At 44.0% G+C, this 17477-nt stretch overlaps 1 protein-coding gene across 3 annotated transcripts; it reads right to left on the minus strand.

The window, feature by feature from the left end:
- Nucleotides 1-377: 377 nt before the first annotated feature.
- On the minus strand, nt 378-17471 carry COASY (Coenzyme A synthase). 3 transcript variants are annotated; one of them, XM_061590816.1, is made up of 11 exons: nt 17295-17471; nt 17087-17160; nt 14376-15043; nt 11469-11683; nt 9784-9915; nt 8642-8831; nt 6391-6455; nt 5785-5869; nt 3724-3821; nt 1282-1428; nt 378-1173 (listed from the first exon to the last, which is right to left on the minus strand). In XM_061590816.1, exons 3-11 carry the CDS (start codon nt 15040-15042, stop codon nt 1126-1128), a joined length of 1647 nt encoding a protein of 548 aa, XP_061446800.1. In that variant the 5' UTR covers nt 15043; nt 17087-17160; nt 17295-17471; the 3' UTR covers nt 378-1125. The 3 variants fall into 3 exon arrangements, with proteins under 3 accessions (XP_061446800.1, XP_061446799.1, XP_061446801.1); XM_061590815.1 differs by lacking the exons at nt 17087-17160; nt 17295-17471 and adding an exon at nt 16926-17052; XM_061590817.1 differs by lacking the exons at nt 17087-17160; nt 17295-17471 and adding an exon at nt 16830-16919.
- Between the last annotated feature and the right edge of the window lie 6 nt (nt 17472-17477).

A 17477-nucleotide genomic window follows, 5' to 3' on the forward strand; every position in this document is an offset into this window, starting at 1 on the left:
TGTTTGCTGAGAGAAGCTAGTACTCTTGAAGCGAAGATTATCAAAACCCACCCACCCCCGGAAACTACACAGCCCAAGGGTTCAGTGAAGGAAGCCACTGCAGCTGAATTGGCTTCAAACCAATAAATTTAAATATGGATGGCAGAAATGCTGTCCTTGAATTCACAGTGTGTGGGCTCACAGGTCATCTATCATATTGGATGCCTTCAGACAACTGCATTCCATTCTATTCCTACCAGAGTGAAAAACTAATGTCACTAAAATGTTCACTTTTCAACAGATTTTCAAAATACAAATTAAGGTATGATTTTAAAAATAAACACATTCAAACTTGACTTTTGGAGGGAGTTTTAAAAATGAAATATTGAGTTATTGAGTAAAATGTTAAAGCAACTTTAATTTATCATGATGCCAAAATAGGACGGTAAATTCTTTGTTTCTAAAGCCTCTTCATCTAATAGTTTAAGTGAGATAGTTATCAAAAGATTATATTTGGGCAATAAAATTTAAACTGAAATTAAGAGAAATTTGCTTTCGATTTTCCTGTTTCAGCTTAAAAACTGCCACCCCCTGATGACTGCAAGAAGAGAAAAGCTTGTTACTCACCCACTGTGGACCACGCAAGAGATATCTCCACAGTGTATAAGTGCACATAACCACAGAGACAGAGCTGTCAAGAGATGTTGTCTTTATGTGTAGCTTACGCACAGGGCACACAGAACAGAGCAGTGTGGACTAAAACAGAGCAGGCACTCCCCACCCCTGCAATCCCTGAGTGTCCTTGTTTGCCAGTAGTGCTGCTGAAATGTTGGTCTTCAACAGAATCATGCAACCATCATTGGCTTCAGATACTAAAAGCTGCTCCTTCCTGCTCAAGCAGGCACCCCCCTCCCTTGCCCCTCCCTTGTTCATGCCTCTCCCTCAGCCTTTTTGCAACAGGGAGAAAAAAAGCAGAGGGAGGTCAGCTCTGTCCTCTCACCATCAAGCAGTTTCAACTCCCTTTCCCATATCTCCACCCTCATCTGTGGCCCCTCGTCAGGGTGGGGTCCACCCGGCATGCACTTTTCCAGACTGGCAGCATCAAAGGAGCAGAGTGAAGAAGTGATTCAGTCTTGGTTCAAGGCTCTACTCCTCTTTGAGGCGTTTCTGGAGCAGGGCCCAAGCCTTTTCTACCTGTAAAGAATGGAGAGATGATCATTCAAGAAGATTGCTAAGGACAGGGCTCAGCTTATAAAGGTTTGTAGGATGTTCTCCCTAGCAACAGCAGCCCCTGCCTCTTACCTGCTCACAGGTAACCTCCGGCTCCCACATTGTGCAAAGTATCACATGCGACTGTTTTACGCGCTGGCTGTTGGACATTTGATTTTGCAGACGTAACCTGGCTGCTTCCTCACTTAGCCTGTCTCTGGCTATGATGCGTCTCAGGGCCTGGAAGATAGAGAGAGAGAAGATCAAAAGTGATTAGAAGGTTCATTCAGAGTTAATCCAAGCATTCCATTTATGGAAAGTGCTTCTGCTTACACGAATCTGTTTCACTGCCATCTACTCACAGCAAAGCCGTTGTATATATGACTGGATATGAAAACGGCTAAACCAGTTTGGGTCTTTGTTGTTGTTATGTGCCTTCAAGTCGATTACGACTTATGGTGACCCTATGAATCAGTGACCTTCAAGAGCATCTGTCGTGAACCGCCCTGTTCAGATCTTGTAAGTTCAGGTCTGTGGCTTCCTTTATGGAATCAATCCATCTCTTGTTTGGCCTTCCTCTTTTTCTATTCCCTTCTGTTTTCCCCAGCATTATTGTCTTTTCTAGTGAATCATGTCTTCTCATGATGTGTCCAAAGTATGATAACCTCAGTTTCATCATTTTCGCTTTGAGTGACAGTTCTGGTTTAATTTGTTCTAACACCCAATTATTTGTCTTTTTCGCACTGTAATATGCTCTAGGCATTCGTTATGGTATATAAAGTCCTTTAGACTATGTTCTCTCCTCTGTGCCATTAAGTGAGTGCCTCTTTTTGACTGTTATCATCCACATGCCAAGTGTGAAGAGCAACAGCATTTACAGCATGTATGGATGGACATTATGAAGAGTTGCCAAGTCACTGGGAATTGCAGTCCTCTGTTTTGGCCAGACATACAAATATTTCCAGCAAGATTGTGCACAGGAGAAACCAACGGTGCTAGTTTCCAACAGAGGCCAGCTATTCATATCACCAAGGCACCTCTTCTCACCCTCCCCACTCCCACGAGAGCAGTTTTTCAATGTTAAGGAAGTAGGCAGCCTTCCTCCAGCACCAGATTTGGAGAAAAGTACATGTGTCATTTGAGGAGCAAATAGAGGGGGGAAGCTAAACTTACACTACAGCAGGAAAATAAAATGACGCTATAGGAAGAGATTCTCAGTCACCACCACACAACTGTAAAACTCCCTTCTTCTAGAATCCCATGGAAGTCCAAATTTCTATACTTTCCAGAAGAGCTGTTAAACCTTAGTCTTTGGGGTGACATTCAATAGCATGCATTAAGCAAGTGTTGGGTAGCTGTAATTCAATTAGATACCTCCAAGTTGTGTTTTGTTTCATAGGGATGTCGCAAAACACTGCTTAGAGATTTTTTAAATATCAAGCACTATATAAGTGCATTTAAATAAATAAGCTAATAAAATGGTCTCACCAAATTCACTTGATCCTTCCAAAAGTTTTTTTCTTACTGTGCTTACCTATTTAGACTCTACTTGACTGCTAGCCTTACAGCTATTATTTAGAAGTGAAGTTTTGTTCTACAATGGTGTTGCAGGCACTGCATTTTTATTCTACTGTTGTCATTGCTTTTGTATTTTGTAATATTGGCATCTTCATATTTGTTGTATTAAGTTGTACTGATTTTAGATTGTAAGCTACTTGGGGCTTAAAGAAAAGTGGGATATAAATTATGAAATAAAGAGGGTGCTTGTGTTTACTGCATGTGTGTATGTGTGTGCTTAGAAGCTATGGCTGTCCACATAATTCTAGCATGTGTACATCACATCTATGCAGTGAAAATTCAGCATGTATGATCACCATGTGGAAGCATCTAGACTCGGTGCGGAAGCTGTGGTAGTCCAGCAACTTCTGGAGGACAACTCCCATCATCCCTCTGGCAATGCTGGCTGGAGTTGATGAGAGCTGCAGTCCAACTATATCTGGAGTCAATCCATGATCTATACCCCGTTTAGTTAAAGTGCTTTCTGCATAAGGAAGTCATAATTTTGATGCAGCCCTTAGGGAGAATATAGCATAGGGCTAGAGAATCTTTGGCCCTCCAGATATTGCTGAACTACAATTCCCATCATCCCTGGCCATTGGCCATGCTTGCTGGGGCTGATGGGAGTTGTAGCTCAGGAACATCTGGAGGGCCAAAAGTTCCCCACTCCTGATGTAGGCTTTTAGATCACTCCCTAACTGAACAAGTTCCAAAGTAATTTACAACCAAACTAAAAATAGAGTAATAAAAATAGAATAAGCTTTTGGGCTTTAAACAGCATTTGCCTAGTTCAGGTTCTTGCATATTCTAACACCACTCAGAGTTCGTCCAACAAAAAATATCATTCAAGCCAATTTGTGCCTGCTACTCTTTTGCTCCAGCAAGGCCCAGTACTAAAGGCTGAAGGAAGGAGGGAGTGACTGCAGTGGGATGTTGGGCTTCTGTTATAGAAAAAACACAGGGAAAAACAGTACCTACCTCATCCTCTGGAATGATAGTGGTCCAGACCTCATGCACCAAGTCTGCCCAGCCTGCCTCCAACAACACAGCTGCATCCAACACACATACGGCCTTTCCTGCAGAACAGGCAGGGGCAGTTTAGAGGAACCGTAAAAGGCTGTTAAGAAAACTATTCCTTCCAATGACAGAAGGAACACAGGACTTGGATAAGCCCTACTGTATTCAGGAAGGGCTGTAGCTCAGAGGCAGAACGCCTGCTTTGCATGCAAAAGGTCCCGGGTTCAATCCCTGACATCTCCATGTAGAGATGGGAGAGCACCCTGTCTGCAGTCCTCGAGAGCTGCTGCCAGCCAGTGGAGGCAATAGTGAGCTAGAAGGGCAATGGTCTGATTCAGTTTAAGGCAGCTTCCACTGTTCTCTCAGGGCTAAACTGAATTGAAACTTTATTTTTACCCCGCCCTTTTTCCAAACTGGAACTCAGGGCGGCTTACAAATAGAACTACATGTAGTTAAAAACATAGAAAAACATACAATTAAAATACAATTAAACTATGCACAACCTTAAAACCGTAAAAGGCACTTAAAAATCTAAAAACAATTTAAAATAATACAAATAATAATATAAAACAATAAAACAAGCCTTGTAAAGCTCAATCCTAAACACCTTCTATCCCAAAAGCCTGTCGGAATAAAAAAGTCTTTACTTGCCGACGGAAGGATGGCAAGGGGGGGCATTCGTGCCTCCCTAGGAAGGGAGTTCCAGAACCTAGAAGCAGCCACCGAGAAGGCCCTATCTCGCATCCCCACCAATTGCACTTGTGAGGGTGTTTGGACTTTCTGACCTTTGGGGCTCAAACATAAAATATTGAGGACATGGGGTTGCTAGGCACTAATGTCATCAGCTTTGGGGCTATTTCTGGATGTGATTGCACGTTTTTACTTTATATATTGGCGAGCTTTAAGCTCACTTACATTTTGATGTATGTTAAATGAATGGTTAATTGTTGATTTTTGTTTAGTGTTACGTTGTAGTGATATTATACTTTTACATTATGTATTGTTATTGTACTATTGTATGTAGACTGCATTTTTATATGAACCGCTTGAGTATATAAAACCTGAGTATGCCTATGACTAGGGCAAACTCACAGAAGGGGGAATGGGGGCCACATGCGTAGCCCCTGTCCCAACATAGCGGTCCTCGCTGGCTGCACCTCTCCTGAGCTTTGCACGTTTGCTTGAAGGAGAAGCCGGTGCATGGCAGGGGGTGGCAATGTTGCGACCAGGGCCAGCTCTTGTGGTCCTTCTCATCCTCCCCGCTCCATGTGTTAGCCCTACATGTGGGCCAACTCCTAAATAGGGCTAATATGCACTCCACAGTTCTGTAGGCAGAAGCTGGTATAGCACAGTGGGGAGGAGAGCCTGGCTGGGAGTCCAGAGTCTGTGAGTTCAAAACCCCACTCGTGTCTCCTGGGTGTCAAGGGCCAGCCAAAGATCACCCCCACAGGGAGTGGCTCAGGGGTTACGTGCCCTGCCACCTGAGCAGTCGTGGGCAAGCTGCATAGTCCCAAGCAGCCCAGTTGCCCCCCAGCTGGCAGTTATGGACAAGGAAGGGGCTGGCTCATGCAGCTGTGGCAAGCTGAGCAGGCCCTAGCCAGCTGGGGAGGACTAGCCTCAGAGAGAGGCAATGGTAAACCCCCTCTGACTACCACTTACCATGAAAACCCTATTCATAGGGTAGCTATAGGTCAGGATCGACTTGAAGGCAGTCCATTTCATTTCAGTTCTGTAGGCATTATTTTCACCCGTGTCCAAATTAACTGGACGACAGTATTTTAATATAGAGTCTCTCTCTAACAACTGCTGGCTGAACAGTGCCTAGCATATGATTGCCACTGTATAAATAATAAGCCAGGAGAAGCTGCTTTGGTGGCTGGGCTCCGTGTTGACCAAACGTCTTTGGAGTGGCTCTCACAGATTACCAACAACTCTGAAAAACTCTAGACAGCAGCCCCTTTGTGCACCCATTTCTCCCTCGCTCCCCCAACTCTCACCCCAGGACCCCAAATCCCTCCTCACCCTGTGCAGCTGCCTCGTCTATCTTTTCTTTCGCTATTCGAGCCATCGCTGGCCACATGATATTGTTGAGCTGCTTCAGCTGCTCCTGGTGAGAGGCAACAAAAGAGGCTGGAAATAAGGATCCTGAGTGCTGCTGGCCAGCTAAAGAAGCTGGGGGATGCCAAGGCGTGGTACCAGCTCAAGAGGGGGGATGGCATTGGGGAAGGGGGCTGAGTTCAACCTGAGTCAGGGCAAAACCCAAAACAGGACATCTTTGGCTAAGAGATCAGTGGGCTGTTTGACACCCTAAAGGAGAGGTATCCCAGCATGCACTACTTCCAGCAGTACAGCACCCAGTCTAAGAGTCACACTGTACTTACTGTACAGTGACAAATTGTCTCAGCATGCACCGCTCCCCAATTAGTACCTTTCACCCACATACACACACACACACAGAGGAAAACAGGCTGAGAAGGAAGGTGAAAGGGCTCTGCTGGTTTTGCGGAACGAAGAGGCAAGCTAGCGTCAGTGGCACAAAGGTGAACAAAACAAATAATGGCCAGTTGGAAGAGGAAGGGTTGTAAAGGCTGCAGTTAAATATTGACCCCCAAACCCAGGAGGCTTTACCTGGTCTCTAAACACTTTGGCCCCCAAGGCTTGTCTGTTGATGGTTCCATCTTCTTTCAAAATATCTGCAAAGACCAGTAGTAGGATGCAGCTCAGCATTCAGTGAAGAAAAACATCTGCTGAAATCACATGCTTTCCTCTCATTTTATCAGCAGGGGACCCTGCAGAGGCTTTTGGAGTTCAGATGAGGCTCTCCTATCTCCATCCCTAGTTCTCAGTCAACGGGCCTGTTTCCACAGCCATTTTTGAGGTGGAAGGCTTGCTACAAGGCTACTTGTGATTCTACTTGTGATTCACAACACAGACCAATCTTGTGAAAGGGTAATGATATAAAATATGCTCTCTTCTCTGGGAAAAAAATTCTGGAACATGAATGCCTTTTTGGACTTTCCACATGGGTGAACATCCCCAGAACCACTTTAGCACACAAATGCAGAGAAGCTTCATCTCTGGATGACTTTTCCAGCACAAAAATATTCATGAAAACCAACCTATAGGAACAGTGTTATTTGTTCTTGGTCCTACATAGCAGGGGTTCCCAAACTTTCTACCCACTTGAGAGGAATAAATCACAAAAGGTGATGCAGGGCGATTCCAGTCACAAGACGGTGACAGACGGAGGCACAGCTTGGCATAATCAGCTGACAATTATGGACTTAATTTTTATTGATGTCTAATATCTCTTTGGAAATGTCACAGTATTTTTCTTGTGGCAAGGAGTTCCATAGCATAGTTTTCCTTAAGCTAAATACCAACATTTGATCTGGAGGTATTATGACTCAGCTTTCTCATTTTAGGCAGAATTTGCTGATCCAGAGGCAAAACAGAGAAGGTTTTTATTTTATATTTTTCATTGCCCACCCCACATATTTCTCAAAGTATTTTTAGCAATCTCCTGTAATTTTTTCTCCTACTGTCTTTTCACATGACATAATATATGTTATTCTCCATCCCCACCTGCCAGTTTCTTTCATCTGTCCTTCTTGGTTCTTTTACATTCCTCCTACAACAGCTTTTCTCTTTTATCCTCTTCCTTTCCATTCCTAGTTAATATTATTATTTAAAAGAACTAGATTTCTCTCATTCTAATTTTCTGCTCTCGCTCTTTTCCCTCAAAAGTGGGGGACCTCCCTTCCCTCCTCGCAAGCTTCACTGACTCCCAGCCACCTTTACTCAGCATACAGAGAACAGCTGATGTTGATGTGGGTCCAACCGAAAGACTACCTATGGCTAGCAGAGTGGGGCAAACTGAGGAGGCATTAGGTGGACTGTGGCACTGAGGTCCACTGCTGGTCCCTGGCCCACCATTCGAGAAACACTGCTACACAGGAAGTAACACTTCATATATAATGGCCTAGTTTGCATCTCATGTTACACCATAGTTTAAAGCAAACCATGGTTTAATGTGAACAAACAATATGCTGGTACACACTGCTCAAAAGTTCCTGCAGTTCTTCCTCACTCCTGTTGTGCAGCAGACAACATAAGCCAACACCTGACTTGTCATATCATCCAGACCCCAAAGTTTGTTCTTGGCATACCACACAGTCAGTTTGGGGGAACAAACCATGAGTCCGGGTTTGGACAACATGACATGCCAGACTCTGTCTTGTTTTTTCAGCAGCAGGAGGAAAGGAGTGCTATCAAAAATTTTGAGCAGCATGCTGCTCATTCACATTAAATCACAGCCTTTCCCAACCTTTGGGTCCCCAGATGTTGTTGGCCTACAACTCCCATCAGCCCCAGCCAGCAAGGCTAATGGTCAGGAATGATGGGAATTGTAGTCCAGCATCATCTGGGGACCCAAAGGTTGGGAAAGGCTGTTTTAAACTATGGTTTAATGTCATCTGTGAACCAGGCCAATATAAGGCATACAATACATTTTCACCTTTAGCCTACCTGCTATCTGCAAATATTTTAGCTCACCTCACCTTCTCCAATGGCTGACTAATCACCTGCAATGTTAATGCATGTTCACAAACTTTCTATCTGCTCAGGGTAAACTGTCAAGCAATAATATGCTGATGAACAATGAAGTATTTGTAAGAAAAGGGAAAACTAGGTTTGGATGGTGTGGGGAGGGGGAATGTAAGCAGCTTCTAGAGTCGAAAACAGATAGACTGAGGGCTAGAGAACCAAGGGGTCAGGGAAGCCAAACATTGTTTAGGTGTAATTCTTGAAGCACTTGCAATGCAACTTCTTTACTAGACACACTCACTTTAAGTACAGTTCCCCAGGAAGACAGCAATACCTGCTCCAAATGCTTGTACCACCTGCTTATACACAAGACCTCCTGGTGTGTAGATGCTGTGTCCCAGACTGTCCATATCCAAATGGAAAGCACCCAGACGAACCAAATATTGAGCAACGGAGCTCTTGCCACTACCAGATCCACCTGTCAGTCCAATAATGTAGGGGTGGCGAGGAACAGCTGGATCTTTCTGCAGGGGAGAGAGAGTTGTTTGGGGACAGAGACACAGGGCAGAGAGACACTTACTGTTCTTCCAGTTCCAGTGTGTCTCCACCTCTCTCTTCTGAAAACGGGGGCAGACAACGCTAGTAAAACCCTGCCCCTTGTTACTGTAAAATCTGGTGGGATCAGCTTGAGTGCATTTAAAAAAAAAATTGATTCAAAGAGATTTTGCAGCTGATAGGCAGATCAACCTGTTGCCCCTCCAGGTGTGGCCAATGGAAACGCTTTGCTGTAGGCAACTAGTGTGCTCACAGCCACCATTGTGCACATTCTAGTTTTGTTTTTAACTGTCGCTACTCACTCTGAGCACCACCTCCACAATTCTAAGAGGAGCGCCCTTCACATAGCATAGCAGCGGCATGGCAGCCTTTGTTGTGTGGGCTCATCCCACAGCACTGCTCTAACATGTAAAGCTCTGTCACCAGGTGAACCTCTGTTTGTGTCAAAGTCCTGCACACTATTCCGTGTGCAGCACCCTCTTCATCCAGGGAGTTAGTTTGTTTTTCTCTCTCTATTTACTCAAGTACTACAGTGACTACACATAAGGACCCTGCTTTTGCTTTGGATGCTCCCCCTCCCTCGAGTTCTCTAATCCCTTTCAAGCAGCATGCAGAGGAAGGAAGGTGGAAAGTGAAAGAGGAAGGAACAGTAGCTGGAGCTCCTAAGATGACACTGGGGGAGGGGGAGGTTAAACTACCCCACCTCCAGTGTCTGCCCATTCAATAGGCCATATGGAAAACTAGCTGCCAACAAGGGCCTTACTGGCTAAAAATCAGCATTTGTTCCTTACCCGATGTGCCATCTTTCCTCTCTCTACCCACTCATTATTCTTGCAACGAAGCCTCCTCCAGGAGCCCCCCAATCCCCCCCCCAATCTGTGCAATACATACTTTATAAAAATCATTGCCATGATTACTCACCTGTGGGGGGCGCAGCAGAGTCCCAAGCAGCCTGTATCGCAGGCTAGAAGAGCTGATCTTCTCTTCCTCATTCCTGCCGTGCTGGGGATCAAGGGCCAGCTTGATTATGTGGACAGCCAGCTCAGCTAAATGCTGCAACAGAGCATGGGTTAGGGAGGAAGGAAGAACAACAGAAAGAAATGAAACTAGAGCCATGGGAATGGTTCTACTGCTCTCTAAAGTACATTCCTCATTTGCACCTAAATTTATTTATACAAAATCATGCTTGTGTACTGCACATTGATGGATTGCTAATTAACAACCCGGTTCCATTATTGACTAACATGAATGAGAATCTGCAGTTCACCTGTAAGCAGGCTTTGAAAAGATGTGAAAACCTCTCATTTGACCATACTATTTGTATTTACATCCCAAATTTCCTCCAGGGAGCTCAGGGTATTGTACATGCTTCTCCCCTCCCTATTTCTAGCATTACAACAATCCTGTAAGGGAGGCTGGGCTAGTCGATATCCCTCAGCTGAAAGGCACTCAACTGAGCTCATGGCTGAGTGAGGTTTAGAGCCTGGATCTCACCATTCCTAGTCTGACACTCCCACCACCACACTACATTGGTTCTCCCAAGTGAGCAGGGAGTTTGATGTTCTGAAACATCTAGGCCGACAAAACAGGACAGGAGACTAATTTTTTTAAAAGCTCCAAAGAAGCTTGTGATCTGTATAATTAATCCTTGTTATGTAACCTTGAATGTAAAGGGAGGGTCCACTGAGCTCTTGCTATGGAATGAGAAAGACTTCTTTGCCCAATACATGCCTAACCTTATGAAACTCATTGCCACAGGATGGTGCACTGGCCACTATAATGCATGGGTTTTTAAGAGAGTCAGATAAATACAAACCTATTGATAGCTACTAATGCCGATAGTTAGAAAAACAATGTTAATGTTTAGAGAGAGTATATATCCAACTACCATTTGCAGGAAACAATATAGGGATTAGTGTTGCTATAATGCCCTCTGTTGGACTTACAGAATCAGGGTTAAAAAAAGACTAAAAGGCCACCTAGTCCAACCCTAGCAGGGAAATCTATGCTCACAATTCAGACTGCAGCTTACTACAAGCACAGAGCTAAAATAGGTCCTTATAGAGCATACAATTTGACATTTGCCTCTAGAAAGTTAGCCTATCTGCACACTGAAGGAAGACGGCGAAAAACCTTCTACAGTCTAGCCACTTTGATTTGGAGTATGACATTCTAAATATGGCAATATTTCTGAGCAGCTGTTCTGAGACATACAGGTAGCCAATCTTGATAAAGAAGCTGAGACACACTGACTGTTTTCCTGACCCAGCTGGACAATTCTTAAGCTCCAAGAGCAACTTTTCTCTGACCAAATATCAATGCGACTCAGTGGCTGTAATGGGGGAAAAAATAACAGCAATGCCAGAGCTGGGGTGACTGAGTGACTTTGTTAGTAATGGAGGACATAATTAGCTGGTGGAACTCACTGCCACAGTGTGTTAGCAAGAATGGTTTTAAAAAGAGATGAGATAAATACAGAAGTTTAGTCTACTGGTGGCAGGAGAGCCCCTGTTTATAGCTCTTTCCAAAAATCTTCTCCATGAACAGAAGAATCTGTTTTGCAAGGGAAGGGTGTGTTTACAGCAAAGGGCTCCCAGTACACTTACATTTTCCACCCTCTTCCTGTTGACGGCCAGACCACCCTTGAGAGTTTCCTCGCTGACTATGATGCACTTCAGTTTGGAGTCAGTGATGGATGGGCCAAAATAGTCAAACAGGGGGAAGATTTCATATTGCAAGGAAGGCTTGATGTCCACCAGGAACTCACTGAGCTGAGCCACACGCTGCTCGAAGGGCAGGATCAGCTCTTTCAGCATCTTGGCTGCAGGTGGAGGAAGAAGCAAGGGAGAAATGCAACACTATTAGGAATGCACAAAGAACTCTGTAAATTCTTCCACAGGTGCAGGAGAGATGTCTGTCTACCCCAAAGTCAAGAGAGAAATGCAATGTGCTGCAATACTATCATTCCCTAAGTATGGTATCAAGAGAAAACCAATGCAATTTATTTAAAAAGCAGCTATGAGCACAGGCAGTTGGCCCACTGCACCTAATCACAAATCTTTTGCCAAATCTGGCATCAGTTGCAAATAAAGATTTATCTGTTATATATATTTGCTGAATTTACAGTTCACCCCACCAGAAAGGCTTAGGGCCAATAACAATATACTAAATGTAGAAGCTCCTCCTCCTCTCCCATCCCAATGAATCAATCTTTGCAGGCAGACAGGATGGGAAGGAGGGGTGGACAGCCAAAATTACACAAGGGAGGAGGAAATGGGAACTGTGGCATCCATGACTGGGAAGAGCTTAGATCTGTCACTACTAGGAGTAAGTTACACAGAGTAGGTGGGGGAAGGGGAGAGAGAATAGCAGCTATGACATCTGTGATAGAAGCCTTGGCCCATCTCTACCACCCTCATTAGCTCTTCATACGCCCTCCCTTTCTCCCTCTCAAACACACCAGTTAATCTAGCTGTCAACCCCCAACATAGCCTCTGTCAAGCATAAAAAAGCTATTGCACCAAGCAGCTTACAGAAAAGGGCAAACTGTCCGTCACAAAGAGATATGGCCCCAGACTATTTGAGCCCGATAAGACCTGCCACATCATTATGTCTCCTGTTCTGAGTAAGAGGTAGCCAACCCAAAGCAATATTGGATAAACAAAATCCCAGGTTGCCTAGAAATATAAAAAAAATGGGGTTGGTTGAACAGCCCCTTGCAGAGCTAACGCCTAGATGATTTGTCTGCGGGTGCCCAGGAATTTTTCAAAGCAGAGTAACATAGATGTATCTATGGTGAATCAAAAGAAGCCTAACAGAGCTCTGTTGTGGCTCCCACTTCCCGTTCCCTGCCTCCCTGCTTGTGTGCTTGACAGGGGTTTTGGCAACATCCATTTCCTTCTTGCTGTCCTGTCTTTTCCTGCATGTGTGAGGCCAGAGAAAGGGACTGAAATATCACCTTGCTGAGGACCTGCAGGATTGGGGAAAGGGTCATTCTTCCTACAGAAGGGACTCTAGCTCAGTGATAGACCACATGCATTGCAATGCAGAAGGTCCCAAGTTCAATCCCTGGCATCTCGTTAAAAAAAAAGAATCACATAGCAGACGATGTGAAAGACCCCTGCCTGAGACCCTGGAGTTGCTACAAATCAGAACAGATAATACTGGTCTAGAGTAGATGGACGAACAGTTTGACTTGTTATAAGGCAATTTCCTATCTACCAGTTTCCTGTCTCCTGCAGCAAGAATAGAGATAATGAACAGTTTGCACTGTAGTTTCTTTAATACTTTTTCTACCCTGTCCCCAAACCCCCCTATGCAGATCTGCTTGCTATTCCTACCATACCAAACCAAACCAAACCTGGATCTTTTAGGCAAACAGGCAGTCAGCATCTGCAAACTTCACCAAAAAAGAATTCTGCAAAGCTATTAGAAGCTTTAGGAAAATCTCATTGTTAAAGGAGAGTCCAAGGCACAGGGCCAAATGTATTTTTAAGCATCATCAGTTTTTTCCCCGCTCCAAAAACCTGCAGGCTAGAAATCATAGCCGTGTGGGTAAAATGCAAAATAAAATCTTAAGATCCAGCATCACGTTTTAGACAGTAGCTTTTAACAAAGTTGAACAAGTATTTCAAATTCCTAGATATTAGCAGTAAACTTTGTATGCCCAAGCAATTAGGTATGTAGGATATTCAAGCCCTGGTCACAGCTTTCACTTTTATTTTTTAAAGTTTTTGGGTTTGTTCTTGGCTTACCATTTGTGGTTTGTCTGTAGAGAGACAAATCATGAGCCTAGGTTCAGACATAACACTAAGCCAAATCATGGCTTAACTCTGTGTAGTGCAGCAGTAGCAACACCGGAGTAGAAGCAAAGTGGACATGATTGTTCCTGATGAGTACCTGCACATTCACATTTATCCATGGCTTGGCTTAGTGTTATGTGCGAACCGGACCTTTGTCTTGCAGCTCGACAGCCTCATTCCACAAATTCCCTCATTCCCCAAATCCTTCTGACAAAAGAGAAGAATTAAATGTCTGATCTAAGAAGAGAGAAAGAAACCTAAAGTTATCCAGCTAATATTAAAACGCAAAAGACCGTGTAGAGTTGAAAAACTCTCAGACATATGAAAGTCTTAGGGTAATATTTAAGCACTTAAAACATTCTTCATCCTGTCAGGCTGATTCCTAGAACGTTTGTTGCCAACTTCTGGATAATTTGAATTTTTCAAGGCCTGAGGAAGTAACTAACTGGTAAGTAATAGCTCCAGTCAAGGCTGGAAAATGTTTTAAATTCCTAAGTACTAACATCTAATGTCTAGGCAATGAAGATATTGTCCCCAACCTCTTTCATCCCACTCCACTATTGTCCAGCCCCTATTCTAGTCACAGAATTAGATCATTCTTTACTTAAAATCTGGAATATTTTTTCAAGTGCTCCCCTAAATGTTCCTGGTTTCTTTAAATGGTTTTGTGGGAGCTCAGAGAAAGAGCATACATGGTTCAAAGGGACCCACTTTCCAGGAGATCTTTGTCAGAGACGCCCACCAGAAGCCGATTTTCTGCCAGCATACAGCTCACACTCAGAAGGATCTTGTGCCCATTGTGAAGTCTATCGAAAGTGCCCCCCACGGCAACATCACTGTAACTCTGCAGCAGCTCCTCATTTGTGTTGGTTTTATGCTGTGGGGAACGCTCCCCATCACTGACTTCTAGCTCATACTCAGGGTACAACAAAACAGAGATGAGATTTGGGCGACAGCTGTAGCAGCTGGTGGCATAACGCTCCAGGCGCTGCTTGATTGGGTTGGATTGTGCTCCGTCTCCAGTTTCAAAGTCAGTAAGCACCACTTCAGGAGGTTGGGAGAGGTTCTGCACGGATCCAAGTGCTGGAGGGGCAGCTCCCTGGTTGAGGATGTTGGTGAGCAACACTCGGACATCAAGGTGGTGATGGATGTCAGCATCGGCATATAACTTGCTGATAAGGGTGTACACCTCAGATGTAGCAAGGACGTACGTGGAACGGGGCTGCGTGGAGCCGGTCAAGCTGAGCCCTGGCTGCAGGTGAATATAGAGGGTATCTTGTACCAGTCGGGCAGCTGAAGCGAGAATGGGTACCAGGCGCAGGGAAAGGGCTGATAGCGGTGATGTCAGAACCAGCAGACCTGAACGGAAAACCGACATGCTGCCCAACAGGAACACCACACAAGCAGAGGAAAGTACAAAAGAGAAGAGAGGCAAAGGTAAGTGGGAGGCAGCATGTTATATACAGGGAGACAGTGAGCAAAGGATTTCATATAACAATCCCACCGAGCCACCCATCCCAAAATGACAGATCAGGCTCTATACCTCAGGAGTGCTTTCCTGCTAGCAGGATGGGATTGGAAATCCAAACATTAAATCCCATTCAGTTGTGCAGCTCACTCTGATAGGCAAGTCACATGCTCTCTCACAGCCTAACAATACTTCACAGGGTTGATGTGAAGCTATAGTCCTGCTCTGATCTTATTGGTGGAAACTATAAATGTAATAAGCATGCATTTACAGCAACAAGGAAATGCCAAGTCTTGTTTGTTTTTTCTTCCTCCCTATCCCCATTTTCACTTGCTTTTAACTCCAACATTTACTATTAGTTAACAGGCAATTTACCAAGTGTGAATGAGTAACAGCCAGCATTTCTTTTCCTCTCTGTGTTTTATCTTTTTGCTGGCGGGGATGAAAGTGGTGAAAGACATAGAAGTGGAAGGGGAGAGCAGCTTGTAAAATAATCACTTCTGCCTCCTCTTCCCAGATGCCAAATCTCAGAAGCAGTGTTACAGTGCTGTTTATATATATATAAACAATAATCCTATGTTTGTTTATTTGGACATAAGAGCTAGTATTTTTATTTACTTACATAAAACATTTGTACACTGCCTTTCTTCTTCAATACCTTCTCCACAAGACGACTAAGTTTAATGGGCTATATGGAACATCACTGTACCCTATGACTTTCTAAGTTACTGTAGCCCAGGCCAGTAGCCAGGGGCTTCGGCTGGAGGAGGTTACTGGTCCCCATGCCCCTAATTTTTTTCTGCCCCCAATATGTATTAAAAAATAATTAAATGTATTACTTTTTTCTGGCTTCCCTACGCTTTTTGGTGCCTCCCAAATGTTTAGACTGGCTATGTGCCTGCTGTACCTTGCAATGGGGCTTTAACATTCCAGACTGTTCTTTTCCAAGACCATGCATCTTACCTTTGGTAGCTGGATACCTCCTCTTTCAGACTGTTTCCCCCCTTTCAAACAAACGATTAATCTGCATCTCTCTACCTATGTATTACCTTTCCTGCCCATTTACATTTTCTGCCTTAGGCTGCAATCTTATGCACTTACCTAGGACTTACTTACAAGCAGACATGTAGAAGAATTTGCCATTATTTATTTTATATTCCACCCTAGCAAAGTAAGCTACAACCACATCTACAGATCATGCAATTAAAAAAAATCTTTTCTGTTACAGCTGCTTTGTATTTGCATAATAATAATTTGCACGTTTCCATATTTGCATTAATAACAATATGTTTCTGTTGCAACAGGCATTTACCAAATCTATATATTTATTGGCTCACTTTCCTCCAAGGAACTCCAGAAGGCATAAATAGTTCTCCTTCATGCCCATTTTATTCTCACAACCCTTTGAGGTGCATTAAATTGAGAGAGAGACAGTGACTGGCACAAGGTCACTAAGAAACTTTTATAGCAGTGTGAAGCTTTGAACTAAAATCATCCTGGTTACTGTCCAAATACTTTCTAGCTAATACAAGTACAGTGGCTATTTATTGTCCTGGTTCTACCCTACAGATCCTCCACCTGCCTTTCATTTCCTCTAACCTCCATAGTCTCTCCAGTCAATCCCCCTTTTTAAAAGGTCTTGTTTCTTCCCACTCTATTTTCTATATTTTGGTACAAGCATTTTCTTTACTGCTTGCCTTTTTAAAAAAACCAGTACCGCTGGTTTGGACTGAGGAAAAGGTGTGCGGCTTTGCTCTAACTCCCGTCTCAATAATAATAAACGGGCAGGCAACCTGTCAATTAGTACAGGCTCCATCTACGCAAAAGAGGAACGTGTAACGATTATTTTCTTCCCCCGGCTTTTCTTGCTAGGTTACTCATTGTTCCCCCAAATCGCCCCCGTTCCCATTTCTCCCAGGTAGGGAGGAAAGAGCCCGCTGAGTCTCCTACCCACCTGCTGGGAAGCCTCAGCTGAGGCGTCGCGTGATCCGGAAGAGCTTCTGGAAGAGCACCGGAAGAGCCCTCTCACTGACAGGGGAAAAATCGCAAAATAAAATAACGTTTGATATTGTTTGTAAAATAAATAACTTCGTTTAGGCTAGGCAGGATTTCATTTCTTTTTTTATAAAAAGCAAAACGTTAAACATGTAAAAACCACAAACCCTAGATTCTAGAAGAAGGAGCGAGGCCGCAGTTAACTTCAGGAGAAAGGAGGGTCTTCCGGTAAAGGGGAGGAGCTGACTGGGACACCCTTGATTCTAATGTGGGAGGAGCCATAGAGGAGGTTTTTTTAAGTATTTCTTCATCTCTGTGAACAAAATCGAGGGATGCTTGTTAGGGGAGCG

Source organism: Rhineura floridana, chromosome 11 (genome assembly GCF_030035675.1).
Source record: "Rhineura floridana isolate rRhiFlo1 chromosome 11, rRhiFlo1.hap2, whole genome shotgun sequence".
Taxonomy (NCBI): domain Eukaryota; kingdom Metazoa; phylum Chordata; class Lepidosauria; order Squamata; family Rhineuridae; genus Rhineura; species Rhineura floridana.